Source organism: Myxine glutinosa, chromosome 6, assembly GCF_964187855.1.
Source record: "Myxine glutinosa chromosome 6, kmMyxGlut1.1, whole genome shotgun sequence".
Classification (NCBI taxonomy): domain Eukaryota; kingdom Metazoa; phylum Chordata; class Myxini; order Myxiniformes; family Myxinidae; genus Myxine; species Myxine glutinosa.
The window spans coordinates 170,359,790-170,373,656 of NC_136266.1; the positions used below are offsets into that span (position 1 = coordinate 170,359,790).

At 45.7% G+C, this 13,867-nt stretch overlaps 1 protein-coding gene across 3 annotated transcripts in view; it reads right to left on the bottom strand.

Annotated features, from left to right (window-relative positions):
* Positions 1 to 509: 509 nt before the first annotated feature.
* Positions 510 to 13,867, bottom strand: part of ACKR3 (atypical chemokine receptor 3) — a 33,283-nt gene continuing 19,925 nt past the window's right edge. For all 3 annotated transcript variants that reach the window (XM_068097975.2, XM_078780878.1, XM_078780879.1), the window contains one exon: positions 510 to 1,944. In XM_068097975.2, coding sequence (XP_067954076.2) covers positions 806 to 1,933 — 1,128 coding nt within the window. In that variant the 5' untranslated portion in view covers positions 1,934 to 1,944 and the 3' untranslated portion in view covers positions 510 to 805. The remainder of the gene's footprint in view (positions 1,945 to 13,867) is intronic.

The window sequence follows — 13,867 nt, forward strand, 5'->3', positions numbered from 1 at the left end:
AGTCATGTCAGGGAAGGGATTTAGTTAGCGTTGTACTAGGGACCTATCTACATGTCTAAATGAGTGCAGTGCCAAAAGGGACAAAGGTTTGGCTGACCTGGTGAGGACACACAGGGGTGCTACTCTTTAATCCCTACTCTACTTAACACACGAACCTCCTGGTAGGTTCACAAGTATACTCCTTACCGACAAAACGCCTACACATGGAACTTATTACAGGGGCAGATTCCTTACCGCGACAGACAAATACCTACCAACACAGATCTATCTGGCTCTACATATTGCTACCCCTACCGACATAACAATATGTTTTATGTGTACGGTTTTTTTTTGTGATTAATGTTAGCTCTTTCACGAGCCTCGATCTTGTATACAAAAAAACAACAACAAAACCTGCGCTCTCACACCTGCACACGTATAAATACACGCACACTAACAATTCAAGCCTAAATATGACCTTGTAATTGACCTCAGCTGTGAAATAGATCCAGGACAAGTATCTTCCAAAACCACTTCCAACAGCATGTTTCAGCACATTTTATTTAATAAATGAAGGTACTTTGCCAAAATTAAAATCGACAGGCCAACAAAGTGCTGGCAGAGAACATGATTTTGGAGGAAATCAGGAAATCGATATTTCCTAATGGAATCCCTCGTCTTGCTCTATGGAATATGACTTTTCAGTGTACATTTGCTTAAAAAAAACATTTTGCCTTTAAGTCCAGACTTGTGCAATTAAAAAGTTTTTCAAGTCCACACACCTTTACACTAAAATCATGGTATGCATGAAACGTTGAAAAAATATTTACACTGTGCCAAGAAATGCAATTTTGGTTAGCTCCAAAGTAGTTTGGTCCGTTACAGAATCCCGAGATGTTTCAGGACCGGGAAGCATTCCTCGGTGCACCGAGCGCTTCTTGAATGTCACCGCTATAGGTCGGATGAAATCCTGCCGGTGCTTCTTGTTGACGAAGCTGTAGAGCATGGGGTTTATGCAACAATGAAGTAGTGCCAGGCCCTGAGTTGCAAGCGTTGCCACATATAGTGCTTCGTCCAAGAAGCAGGAATAGGACAGCACTTGCAGGTGAAACAAAGCACTGATAAAGACGGCCATATGGAAAGGCATCCAACAGGCTACGAAGACTACCAGATATGCAAGGACGATTCGACGCCCGGTGCTTTTTTGAGCCACTCCACTCATGTTCATAGCACGGGCTAAAGGAATATAGCACATAACCATGACAGGGAATGGCAATATAAATCCTAGAATGTTGTATATGAGCTCAATGGCTGCATTCCACTTGTTGTGAGATTCAAGTGTAAAAGCGAGGTGGCAGATCGTGGTGTTAAGGTACGATGATGACACATCTACCTGGAGGTAGATGATCTCGGGCAGTGAAGCTAGCACAGCCACGATCCATGATATGCCACATGCAATCAGACCAACGTGGGAAGAGCGCTGCGCATGAAAGCCCCGGACGAGCGAAAAATAACGATCGACGCTCATGCAAACGAGGAAAAAGACGCTGGAAAATAAATTTATGCTGAAGATCGAGTGTGTAGCTTTGCACATGAAACTTCCCAACCACCATTCGTTATGTCTGAGTAGGGAGAGAGCTTGTGCTGGAAGTGTGAGAGACACGAAGAGATCAGCAATGGCTAAGTTGACAATGTATAGATGAGTGTCATGGTGGCCCTTTCGGCCAAACACATTGAAGCCAATCACAGCGAGGTTTCCCAGAACACCGCCAGCAAAAACCAGGAAGTAGATGATAGAGATGCACAACACAAAAGCTTGTTGGTCCACATGCTTGGGGCAAGCACAGCTGTCATCGCCTTGCCAATACAAGGTTCCATTACATGACATGATGTCCCAGAAGTTTAAAGTGCTTTCATTCAATGTGTCATGATAGTCCAGCATCGACAGCTCCATGCTGGCTCAATCTAAGGGAATAATTAAACAATGAGTCAAACATGATATCAAAATTTAAGCATCTAGGTTTTAAATAACATCTAGGTTATTTTTTAAAAGGCTAAAATATAATGTCATGTCATAAACAATAACAGCTGCCAGATACACAAACTCCAACTGGGAAATATTACTTGGAGCTTGTATTCAAAAAGTGTAAAATACAATTTCTGAAATATTTGAAATAAATCCAATTCTGTATGTGTGCTGGCTTATTCCCAGTGTAAATTACTTTATTAAATTAATTACTCCCGAGGGAGATATTTTATTGATAACTCAAACATCAAAGGTCACATGATATGGCAGCCATATTGGATTAAACTGAAAAAAGATCGGACATAATTTTCTCCGAAACCGCTCAACGAAAAAAAATTAAACTTGGCATATGTCATCAACTCCCCATGGGATATATAGAGTGATAATGATAATGTCATCGGTGAAGTGGTATTCCAGCCATAATTGGTTGAATTGAAATCCTTATCCTAAAAATCTGAAACTTCATATTCTGATCTGTCACTCGATGTGAGTGAAGAATTAAATTCATGTCGTCCATAACCCATGCCAAGAAACTATGTGACATGATAGGGTGCATAGATGATACGGTTATATGGGCCATAATATCAGTGGGCCATAATAGTAATGTGTTCAGTTACTGATGGTATTTTTGTTCAGAATGAACGAGCGAAGCGAGACTATGCGCTCTACGAGGGGCCTTTCTAGTTGTGCATTGTTTTTGTGATTTTTATTTTCATGAATAAAAGAGTTATTAAGAACGTAAATTAAAGTTTATTTTCCTGAGTTATTATTACTAGCAACGGTACCCGTCCTACGGGCAGAGCTTCAATTGGGAGGCCCAAATGAAAAGGCAAAATATCAGAAATTGAAGGTTTTTTTTATTTTAAACGATTTATATAAACATCCGTTAAATGATTTATATCACACACAAATCATCAATATCTAAACAGTATTAGTAGAATTTCAATAAAAGCCACATCACTATTCATATCGGTAAATATTATTCCATCCTGTTTGGAAAAATTGGAAAATTGGAAAAATTGAAAATTGGAAAAATTGGAAAAAAATTTGGAAAAACAATATAGCCTATTTTACACCAGGGGGTCCCAGATTACCCACTCAAAATTTAGTTGCGATCGGTTCAGCCGTTTTTGCGGTACCTGGGAACGGACGAACAACATTTGGTGAATTATGGTAAGATTATTATTACTAGTGAGATCACCGTGATACACATGGGTGGGAGGCCGGAAGCAAACAGGCAAAGCAGTTATGGCGAATGCCAAAGCATGAAACCAATAAATTCCACATTCCTGTAGCACCCTCAGTCACACATCAGACATGAACAGCAAGTTCGTGTAGGACTTCCATGAAAAACGTACCCGTTCGCAAACAAACGGGTACATTCACATATAGAAACATCGATCGTGGGTCCGTGGCGAATCTGCATATGGCGATCCGCGAAGTTCACGTTTAGAAGGTAGAAACCATCACGGCATGTCGTCATTTACTTGAACTCGATATCTCTTTTTTCATTCCAAACAACATAACTCCAATCACAAATTAATCACAAAATAAACTTTTAACAACATTGTTAATGTTTCCTTCATTGTAAAAACTACCAAGTCAGCTAAAAGGATTTTGAGCCGATAGGTGTTACGGCCATGGCAAGATCGATGGAGACAGTGATCTGTTGGTTTATACACCGCCCAAATAGCTATGTGGAATTCTCTCATGTAGAGATTAAACTCACGTCGTTTGAACTTTGGCAGAGGTCATTATTTACTTTTAATGATGTTTATATACGAATCAAAAAGAAAATAATTGGTTTTGCGTCGTCCTTTCCACATATCTCGTGGGATTGTGAGTTGGAGAGACGACCGTAATGGCGGGGAGGGGGTTGGCATTCTTTCAAGCAGGGATTCAACCCATGTCCTTATAAAAGGTCTTTGTCTGAGGTCACCGAGTCCCCAAGCAGGGATTCAACCCAGCCGATCGGTGCAGCTGTGCAGTGATCGGTGCAGCTGTTTGTGCGGTACCCAGGAATATAACGTTATGTGGGAGTCCAAACCTGAAAATGCTGGAGGCCAAAGCTGAAATTGGAAAAACAATGTAGCCAATTTTACTCCAGGCAGTCCCAGGATTACCCACCCAAAATATCGTTGCGATCGGTTCAGCCGTTTTTGCGGTACCTTCGAACGGACGGACAGACAGACAGACGGATGGACATTTGGTGAATTATAGTATGATTTTGTATGCAGCCTGTGGCTCCTGATTGCATCATTGCTGTGAGCGTGGTTGTGCCACTGATGCAGCCACACCCTCTAATACCATTTATCAACATATTGCATCGTTCTTGGAAATATTATGAAGGTGATTTGTTTTATACAGTCTTCAACTATATAATTCAATTGATATGAAGGTTCAAAGAGGTTTAAAGGCTTATTTAAATAAAATAAAAAATTCGCTGTTTGAACGTTTTCCTAGTGTCTATTACACCACCCTATCTAACACATTACATTAGTTATTCCTGCCTGTTGTATGTATGCATTATGGCGTTCTTAAATCAATAAGTTTCCTGTTTGGATTTATTTTCAATTTCGTTTGATTGCCAGACAGACAGAGTAAAAAAAAATCTCACTCCTCTCTGCGCATGTGCGATCGGGTCAAATCCAGAGCTAATGTACGATAAAACGAAACACCTGTCTTTCTAAACCTGTTCCGAATCATCTTACTATAATTCACCAAATGTCTGTCTGTCCGTCTGTTCCCAGGTACCGCAAAAACGGCTAAACCAATTGCAACGAAATTTTAGGTGGGTAATCCTGGGACCCCCTGTAGTAAAATAGGCTATATTGTTTTTCCAATTTTTTCCCCAATTTTTCCAATTTTCCAGTTTTTCCAAACACGATGGAATAAAATTTACCGATAGGAACAGTGATGAGGCTTTTATTGAAATTCTACAAATACTGTTTAGATTTTGATGATTTGCGTGTGATATGATTTAACGGATGTTTATATGAATCGTTTAAAATAAAAAAAGCCTTCAGTTTCTGATATTTTGCGTTTTCATTTGGGCCTCCCATTGAAGCCCCGCCCATAGGGCGGGTACCGTTGCTATGTGTTCAAAATATGACGTTTGAGTTTGAGTAAATTGTTCCTCGATCATAAACTGATGATTACAAACTGCTAATACGGATGGAGGACAGATAGGCTATGAGCCAAGGGGGTTGGTCGGTACTATACAGATGGAGTAAGGCTCATTGTGATTTTTAGCAAGATATATGTCCCTAGATATGAAAAAAAAGTGATAGCAGTGTATAACTCTCGGCCATCTCTGTGTTATCACCCGAAATATTATTATACGCCCGCTTCGCTTCGCCAAAAAATGTGATATTTGCTAAAATTGGAATAAATATTGTTACAGACGCGGTTTTGGATGTTAGTTTACCGAGCGGTTTGGTATGACCGCGTCTGCACAGTTTACCCGATTCCACTCGAACGTTGGCCAAATCACGCTATGCTAAATCAATTAAGGAAAGGACACAACGGCTGGGATTAGATGACACGACACCAGGGGTACAGTTCTCAAGACCTCCGGAGGAGGTTATAATATTTGTATGCAGAACGTTTAGATTACACTGACAAGAGGTACAGCATAGGAAGGTGGGCACTTAATCACGGTCTTATAGTAGCCCCGACAGACCACAGATAAACAGGACAAGACTGACTCACACAGGGATTGATGGCAAGGAAGGGCAGGTAGTCGATGGATAGCACAAGGTGCACCTTGGCTCAGGGACAGGATCCACATGGTCCGGTCCAGATATGCAGGGAGGTATCGTCGCGCTGGAGGTGGCGTCTGTTTCTCTTCAAGCTGGGGGCGCATCTGACGTCACCTCCGGTAAGTGGCTGCGTATATCCAGCGGGGAGTGACACGCCCTCGGCTCGTTAGCTCCGCCCCAGATGGAATCGGCCCGCCGCTTCTTATTGGGTGCGGGGGGGTTACCGGGCTCCGCCCTTGACGAGGAGCTGACAGTGAGCCCCTTCGTGGTAACCCCGTCGGAGCGCATGGTCAATGGCGGTTAACCAAGCCGGAGTGAGGACGCGCACTCCCCGCGCGCTGTTGTTGTTGTTGTTGTAGTTTCATGAGGAAGATGGGAGGAGGTATGGGGAGGTCCTAAACTTACTACTGGTGCCATACAATCACATTCTGGTGCAACGAAGAGTCAGAATTAATGGAAACGAGTCCTTAACTGACATAGACTAAGAATAACTAGCAAGATGTCCTATAGTTGTCTACGTGAGATGCGGTGAACCTGGGCACGACAGTTAATGGGGGAAAAAGGGGAAGGTCGGTTCTACAGAGTGTTGTTTACAGACAATGGGACTAGGGAATGGGGGATTGGGGATAGTTGGGGAGTATTGGGGAAATAGGGGAATATTTACAAGCGGATATGGATGGAGGCCAAATCCCATATCCGCAACATTGCACCCTTCTCTACCTCGGGGCGTCCCAAACCGATAAATCTTTACCTACGTTAGTGTGGCACTCAGATGTAGTTCCCTCTACTATTAACTCTACCCTGAGTGCGACAGTTTTACAGATGTTCACAATTGAGTAAATATGTCCCCCTGCGACGTTGCACCCTTCTCCTCACAGAAACACACCCACAGGATAACCGAATCGCGGAAAGAATTCTCAAACTAAACATACAGCCGGTAGGGAGCATTATTTATACAAGACGCTACTTTATTTACAAGACTAACCCAGGACCTGTGATTGTTCTTTCTGGGGGGGAGACAGTCTGCTCTGCATCAATGCACCATTAAAGCACCCAAAAACGCACCAAAGCACCCTCAAGCACCAATCGGTGCAGTCACCATTGTTCATGAAAATAAAAACAACAACCCCTAACCCTGCAGGTGTCTCTTGCTCTTCGGCTCCCTCTGCTGGTTATTATTATTGTCTTCCAGTTGTTGTCTTTCTTTCATTTTCTTACTGGCGGCCTATTTGCAATAAAGTGTGCCCCATGTGTCCTTTTTATTTTCTTTATTTATGGCCCACAGGGCCGACTACGTGTGGTTCACCTGTGGGGCATCGGTGCCCTGTGGCCAAGGTCCGCCAGCAAGATTTCGGGCCCTCATGGCCGGTTCCAGCAGAGGGGCCATGCCCCAACCCATGGGGTCCATCAGTGGTGCTCGGCCACAGGCATGTGGTCCATAATGTGGTGCATCGATGCAGACAGCTGGTTCTGAGAGTGCCGGGCGCACAATGGCCGACTCACGCACGCTCCCCTCGGCACCCAATGGCGCACAGGTCATGTGGGAGACAAAAGGGGAAAGACAATGAGCGAGGGGTAAGGTCACAAGGGTACACATCAATAAGGCAATGCAAGGCGAAATGCGTACGGAGGGCGAAGTGAGAAAGCTCGTCCCTACCGTACGTCACCCCCCTGTCACCTACCCTACCCTTGCCCTTACCCCATATGTACAAAAATCTACACATTTACAAATTCGTCACTACTGTCACGTCTTCCCCATATTTCCCCTATACCAAATTCGTCTCCACAATCCCTCTATCCAAAATTTGCCATCACCAAATTCATCATCAATCCTCATAAGGAGGAAGAGATGGAACAACAAAACACAATGTCACACCCACGTCATGATGCATCTCACATTCCAAACATCTGCACAATAAAATAACAAAACATGGCATGGTGTGGAGGTACGTCATCTCAGGTGAGTGCATGTAGATGGTGCGAGGAGACTTCAATCCTAACTATCCTCTAAATGACATTAACACACTTTACACTACCCGGGGTCTTTCCCTGCCAATCCATTGGCCAACTTACTCTATGGGTTCTAGAAACCAATTCCCATTGACCAAACTGTGGTGCTTTTCAATTTGGGGTCTCACTCCCCCGATTCATCTCCCGGTGCCCTCGCACAATTTCTGGGCCACGACGTGTAGCTCTCCCAGCAGGTCTACCCACCTGCACACCTCCACCACTGCAGTTGCCTCCGAGCTTACCTGCTCCTTACCCTAACTACCTGGGGAAGGCCCTCTGGCGCTCTCCCCACTCGGTGCCCTCTCTGGCACTGGGCTACCCGGGTCCGTCCTCCGGATCCTCGGGCCCCACTGACACTAACGGCTCCCAGAGCCCACCTGCGGCCTCACCTGGCCGACATCCTCACAGTGGTGGAGTGCCCAACCAACTACACACACTAACAGGCTACACGCCCAGCCATTTCCACAACACTAATGCACCCATCCACAATACCATTCTGTCACCCGCACCACAGATGCCAATATCCAACCACAATTTACCTGTACCCTCTACCTAACACTTACACTACCCGCCCCGGGTACTCGTGAAAGGGGTCCACTCTTCCCCCATCCACACCTTCGCACCATGCACACCACCCCGTACCACTTACTCCAACTCTCTCCACACCACTCATTCTCTGCTCCATATATTCCACACACCTGTACTTGCACACCTGTGCTCTCACACCTGGTGCCATTCTCAACCACACGGCATCATCTCAGCTAACTACTCCCCTCTGAAACTTGCGCTTCCCAGTCGTCCCTTTAAACTATTGCGCTCCCACGTCATTATCATCCATACTAATCTACCTGCGTCCCCACTACAGGTATCAGTCACTAACTAACCTTAACGTTACCTAATGTCATCTTCGCTAGATCCCTATCAATATCCTAACCCACCCGGGCTAGTTTTCACTGCCATACACCCCATAAACTATTGCTCCTTTGCCCCCATCCTGGGAAGGGTGGCAGCGATGCCACCCTTACCCACCGGGCCCATCGCTCACTACCAATTTTGCTCATCAAATTTCAACAAATCAAAAATTTGCCAATCACTGCCCATCATCTGCCAATCATAACTACCAATCCTTTGCCAATCATCAAATTTTGTTTTTCTCTAATTTTGGGGCCAAAACACTATCCTCATCACCCGTCTACTTATTAGATCCTCTCGGTGCGCCGTGACATCATTAAACTCGGTTCGTAAAGCCGAGCAATGAATTCGGGTGGTTTGGTCGCCTGCAGGTTGAATCCGTCCGGCTTTCGGTTCAAGGGAGGTGGTTTGGTTGGACCGAGGCTCCACGCACCATCTCGGCGCGGCACCTTGCGGTCCCGGGCCCGATGGCTCAATCTCCCTCGGTCGGAACCCCGTCCCCACGAGGGGGCACCGTTCCGCTTCCTCCCACTCGCCCTTGAACCGGACCGGTCGCCTCGCCCGACAAAGCCCGGACTCGACCGTGCGGGGCGGAGCCAAGCCCGAATCGGCAACGACGCTTCGAAGAGAAGCGACGCAGCATCGACCCGCGCCGGGCCTCGCACCCAACAAAGCACCCCTCGCACCGAGCGCTCGCATCGGCTATCCGTCGCCCTAACCGCTAACCTGGTTACCATCGATGCTTTACTTGCATGCTCACAAGCATACGCTACCCCTTTCACCCTCACAAAAACACACCCATTCGCCGACGCACACTTTTTCCTCCCACGCATGCCATTTCCACTCACACGGGACCCTTCACCAACGCCCGGATGCTTCCTCGATCCCAAGCGCGCGAAAATTATTTTGTCGCTAAACATCCTCTTACAAAATCTCCCCGCACAATACACAACAGCACGTCTCACCTTCGGGGTTCTTCTTCCTCCCTGCACCAAAACCTGCAAACTTCCATTTGGATTAGCGAGTACAGCATCAGGATGTGCATTTAGACTTTGAGCAATTTCCATTCCTTCCTCCGATTGTTGCTCTTTTAACTTTAAGTCCCCGGTCTCTCCAATTTCAACTATACCCATAATTTCTTTGTTCACCTCGACGACCGTTGGCTTTAATAAAATTCCCTCTACCTCATCGGTCGCCGGCTTTTCCAAACCCCGTGTCGCGATTTCTACCCCCTTCATTGTACCCGCGCTTTCCTCCGCTTCGCTCAACCAGCGCTTTTCGACCCGCTTTACCTCGTCGTGCACCCGTGGGACCCTTTCGCCCAACTTGCGGTCTCTGTCCCTCTGCTCCCATGCCTCTCTATCGGCCCTCATTTCGTTCATTGTTGCTTCAATTTGGTTTCTCCATTTCTCCCCGTTTATTCTCAGCATCTCGGCGAATTGCGCCATGAAGTCTTGCATTTGGGCCGCGCTCATTGGTTCCGCGGCCGTGGCCCCCTCAACCACGTGCGCGAGAGCGCCATTTTGTGCACCTGATACCTCCTCAACCACACCTTCTTTACTCTCCTCCACCATTTTCCCCACTTCTTCCCTGGGGTCCTGGGTCGATTCTACCCCACTCTCCTCTACCGGAACCCAGCCGTCTTGGTCTGCCATAGCGCGACTTTCAAAATTCGGGTTTTTTATTTTTTTTTGTAAAACACAATCAAATTTTGCCGTTATAATTTCGAGCGCGTGAAACGCGCTCCGGATCGAATCCCACTTCCCGACACCAAATGTTACAGACGCGGTTTTGGATGTTAGTTTACCGAGCGGTTTGGTATGACCGCGTCTGCACAGTTTACCCGATTCCACTCGAACGTTGGCCAAATCGCGCTATGCTAAATCAATTAAGGAAAGGACACAACGGCTGGGATTAGATGACACGACACCAGGGGTACAGTTCTCAAGACCTCCGGAGGAGGTTATAATATTTGTATGCAGAACGTTTAGATTACACTGACAAGAGGTACAGCATAGGAAGGTGGGCACTTAATCACGGTCTTATAGTAGCCCCGACAGACCACAGATAAACAGGACAAGACTGACTCACACAGGGATTGATGGCAAGGAAGGGCAGGTAGTCGATGGATAGCACAAGGTGCACCTTGGCTCAGGGACAGGATCCACACGGTCCGGTCCAGATATGCGGGGAGGTATCGTCGCACTGGAGGTGGCGTCTGTTTCTCTTCAAGCTGGGGGCGCATCTGACGTCACCTCCGGTAAGTGGCTGCGTATATCCAGCGGGGAGTGACACGCCCTCGGCTCGTTAGCTCCGCCCCAGATGGAATCGGCCCGCCGCTTCTTATTGGGTGCGGGGGGGGGGTTACTGGGCTCCGCCCTTGACGAGGAGCTGACAGTGAGCCCCTTCGTGGTAACCCCGTCGGAGCGCATGGTCAATGGCGGCTAACCAAGCCGGAGTGAGGACGCGCACTCCCCGCGCGCTGTTGTTGTTGTTGTTGTAGTTTCATGAGGAAGATGGGAGGAGGTATGGGGAGGTCCTAAACTTACTACTGGTGCCATACAATCACATTCTGGTGCAACGAAGAGTCAGAATTAATGGAAACGAGTCCTTAACTGACATAGACTAAGAATAACTAGCAAGATGTCCTATAGTTGTCTACGTGAGATGCGGTGAACCTGGGCACGACAGTTAATGGGGGAAAAAGGGGAAGGTCGGTTCTACAGAGTGTTGTTTACAGACAATGGGACTAGGGAATGGGGGATTGGGGATAGTTGGGGAGTATTGGGGAAATAGGGGAATATTTACAAGCGGATATGGATGGAGGCCAAATCCCATATCCGCAACAATATGTTTTTAAGGACCACAGAGTGCCAATAATTTGCATACTGGATGCCAACTAATATAGTAATAGAAATATAGAACATTTGTGGGGGTTATTTACCAAATTATTGATATAATGACAAAAAATATGTTAAATTTAGTGAAAAAGTGGTCGAAATCGCTTCGAGTTCAGAATTCACATTGTACATTTTTGTCAATATTTCAAACATGAAAACTCCCAGAGTAACATTTGACCCCTCAAAATCTTCGCAAGGAACCACTGCATTGGAATATATCATTACTTTGTAATATGGTGGTTGTTTGGGGCACATGTTTTGGCAAAGTTCAAAATATGTTCAACCATACCCCCTAATTTTGATATTTTGGAACGAAACATAGCTTTTGAACATTTTAGGTTTATTCGTCTACTACTTTTGGTATCTCAGTGTAATTTTTGGTATTAGCTAGTATCCTAAAGTAGGTTTGTAACATCAGCTACATTATATTTCACAATGCATGCAAACTTGCTCCACACTCTTGGTTTATCATGATCTCTCGAACAAATACGATCTCGACCTCGACACTCTGTGGTCCTTAAAAACATATTTATTCCAATTTTAGCAAATATCACATTTTTTAGCGAAGCGAAGCGGGCGTATAATAATATTTCGGGTGATAACACAGAGATGGCCGAGAGTTATACACTGCTATCACTTTTTTTTCTTATCTAGGGACATATATCTTGCTAAAAATCACAATGAGCCTTACTCCATCTGTATGGTACCGACCGGTCAATTTGGGGGGTCTGGCTCATAGCCTAAGGCGGACATGAACCAACTACTTAACCCCACTTTTTGCTTTGTGTGAACAGGGTAATACGGGCTGATTGGTCGGTACCTCGAAGCATTGGAGATTGAGGTGTACATTGATATTGGCAGGAATGGTAGATATCTGAGGTATGGATAGGTAAATGTATACCTGTGTCTGAAAGGGTCTCGTCAAAAGGTGAATGTGCTATCTGTGATTGTTCATTCCTCACCCGACAACCATGTTTGTCCTCCCACTCCCACCCAAAGTAGCAAAACAAAAAAATAAAAATAAAAATAATTATGAAATAAAAAATAGAAATTAAGTAACCCTTCCTCAGTTGATTTATGTTGATTGACTGTTACATTGAATCAATGTCGTGTCGATGTAGTGCAGTCTCGAAGGGACAAATAGCCTCCTTTTGTTTGTCCTAATAGGGTTATGTTTAGGGTTTGGATTTGTGTGTCTATGGATGCACATCCGCCAAACTAACACATCCACCAAACAAACACATTCGCCAAACAAACAAACAAATATGTGCTTGATGCACAACATTTGGGTTTGCCTGAGCCATCATAACTGTATTGTGGTTAATAGGCTGAAACAGTTATGCTGATGAGACCTGCAGCTGATGATCCATTTAGCAAGGAATGCTTCTTATGCGCATGTGCTTTCTTGAGAATTAATGTACAGATAATATTTAACATAATTTTAAATCTAACAAATTAAAATGAACCTAACCAGTAACAACGGGTAGCGTCGGAAATAGGCAGCACCATCAATCATCAATATTACTAGGCCGAGCAAAAGGTGAGACGAGGATTTTGTGGCCGAGGCGCTTCTGTGTGGCAAAGCAGGTGCAGGGGGCTCTGGGTGGAGTCAAAGGCTTCAGAAGCATCCGAGGGAAGATGGATTGCAGTTTGGTACACTGGCCGGGGGTGAAAGGCTGGAGGTGAAGGCACTACCTGCAGCACTGAGACAAAGTGTAACTTTGCAGGAATTTGGCAAAGATGGAAAGGTGCGCATCAGGCACAGGTTCAATTAGTTCTCGGAGGGGCAATCTGTCAAGCCACATATTTGCCAGGGGACTAGCCATGGGGCAACTGCTGCCAAATGTATGAGGTCTTGAGGAGCCTTGGGCAGGAAGTGCAGTGAACGAGGGACTCAGAAGTGAGAGCCAGCATCTATAGCACAGATTGGAGCAAGGAAAATGCAAGTCTGTGCCCAGATGTACGATGCCCAGGGCGAACAACGCAGTGGTCGTGCAAAGTTGGTCGAAGCATGCCTCGGCATAAAGATCGTTACGATGGCATAGTAGAGCCAGCTAAAAGAGCATGATACGCCTTTCATCACTTAGCAACTCCCTGGGTAGCCATTCAGGTACCAAGTGCGTGTGTGAGTTCCGCACAGAGCTGTGCTCCGGCCTAGTCTCCTTGCCACTTGCCTGTTCATGTTTGCTCACTTTTCCACTCAATTTTCCCCAGTTGCACTAAAATGTACAAAATTAGTTGCCTGTCTGTGGCTTCCATCACAAAAGCTCAAATGAATT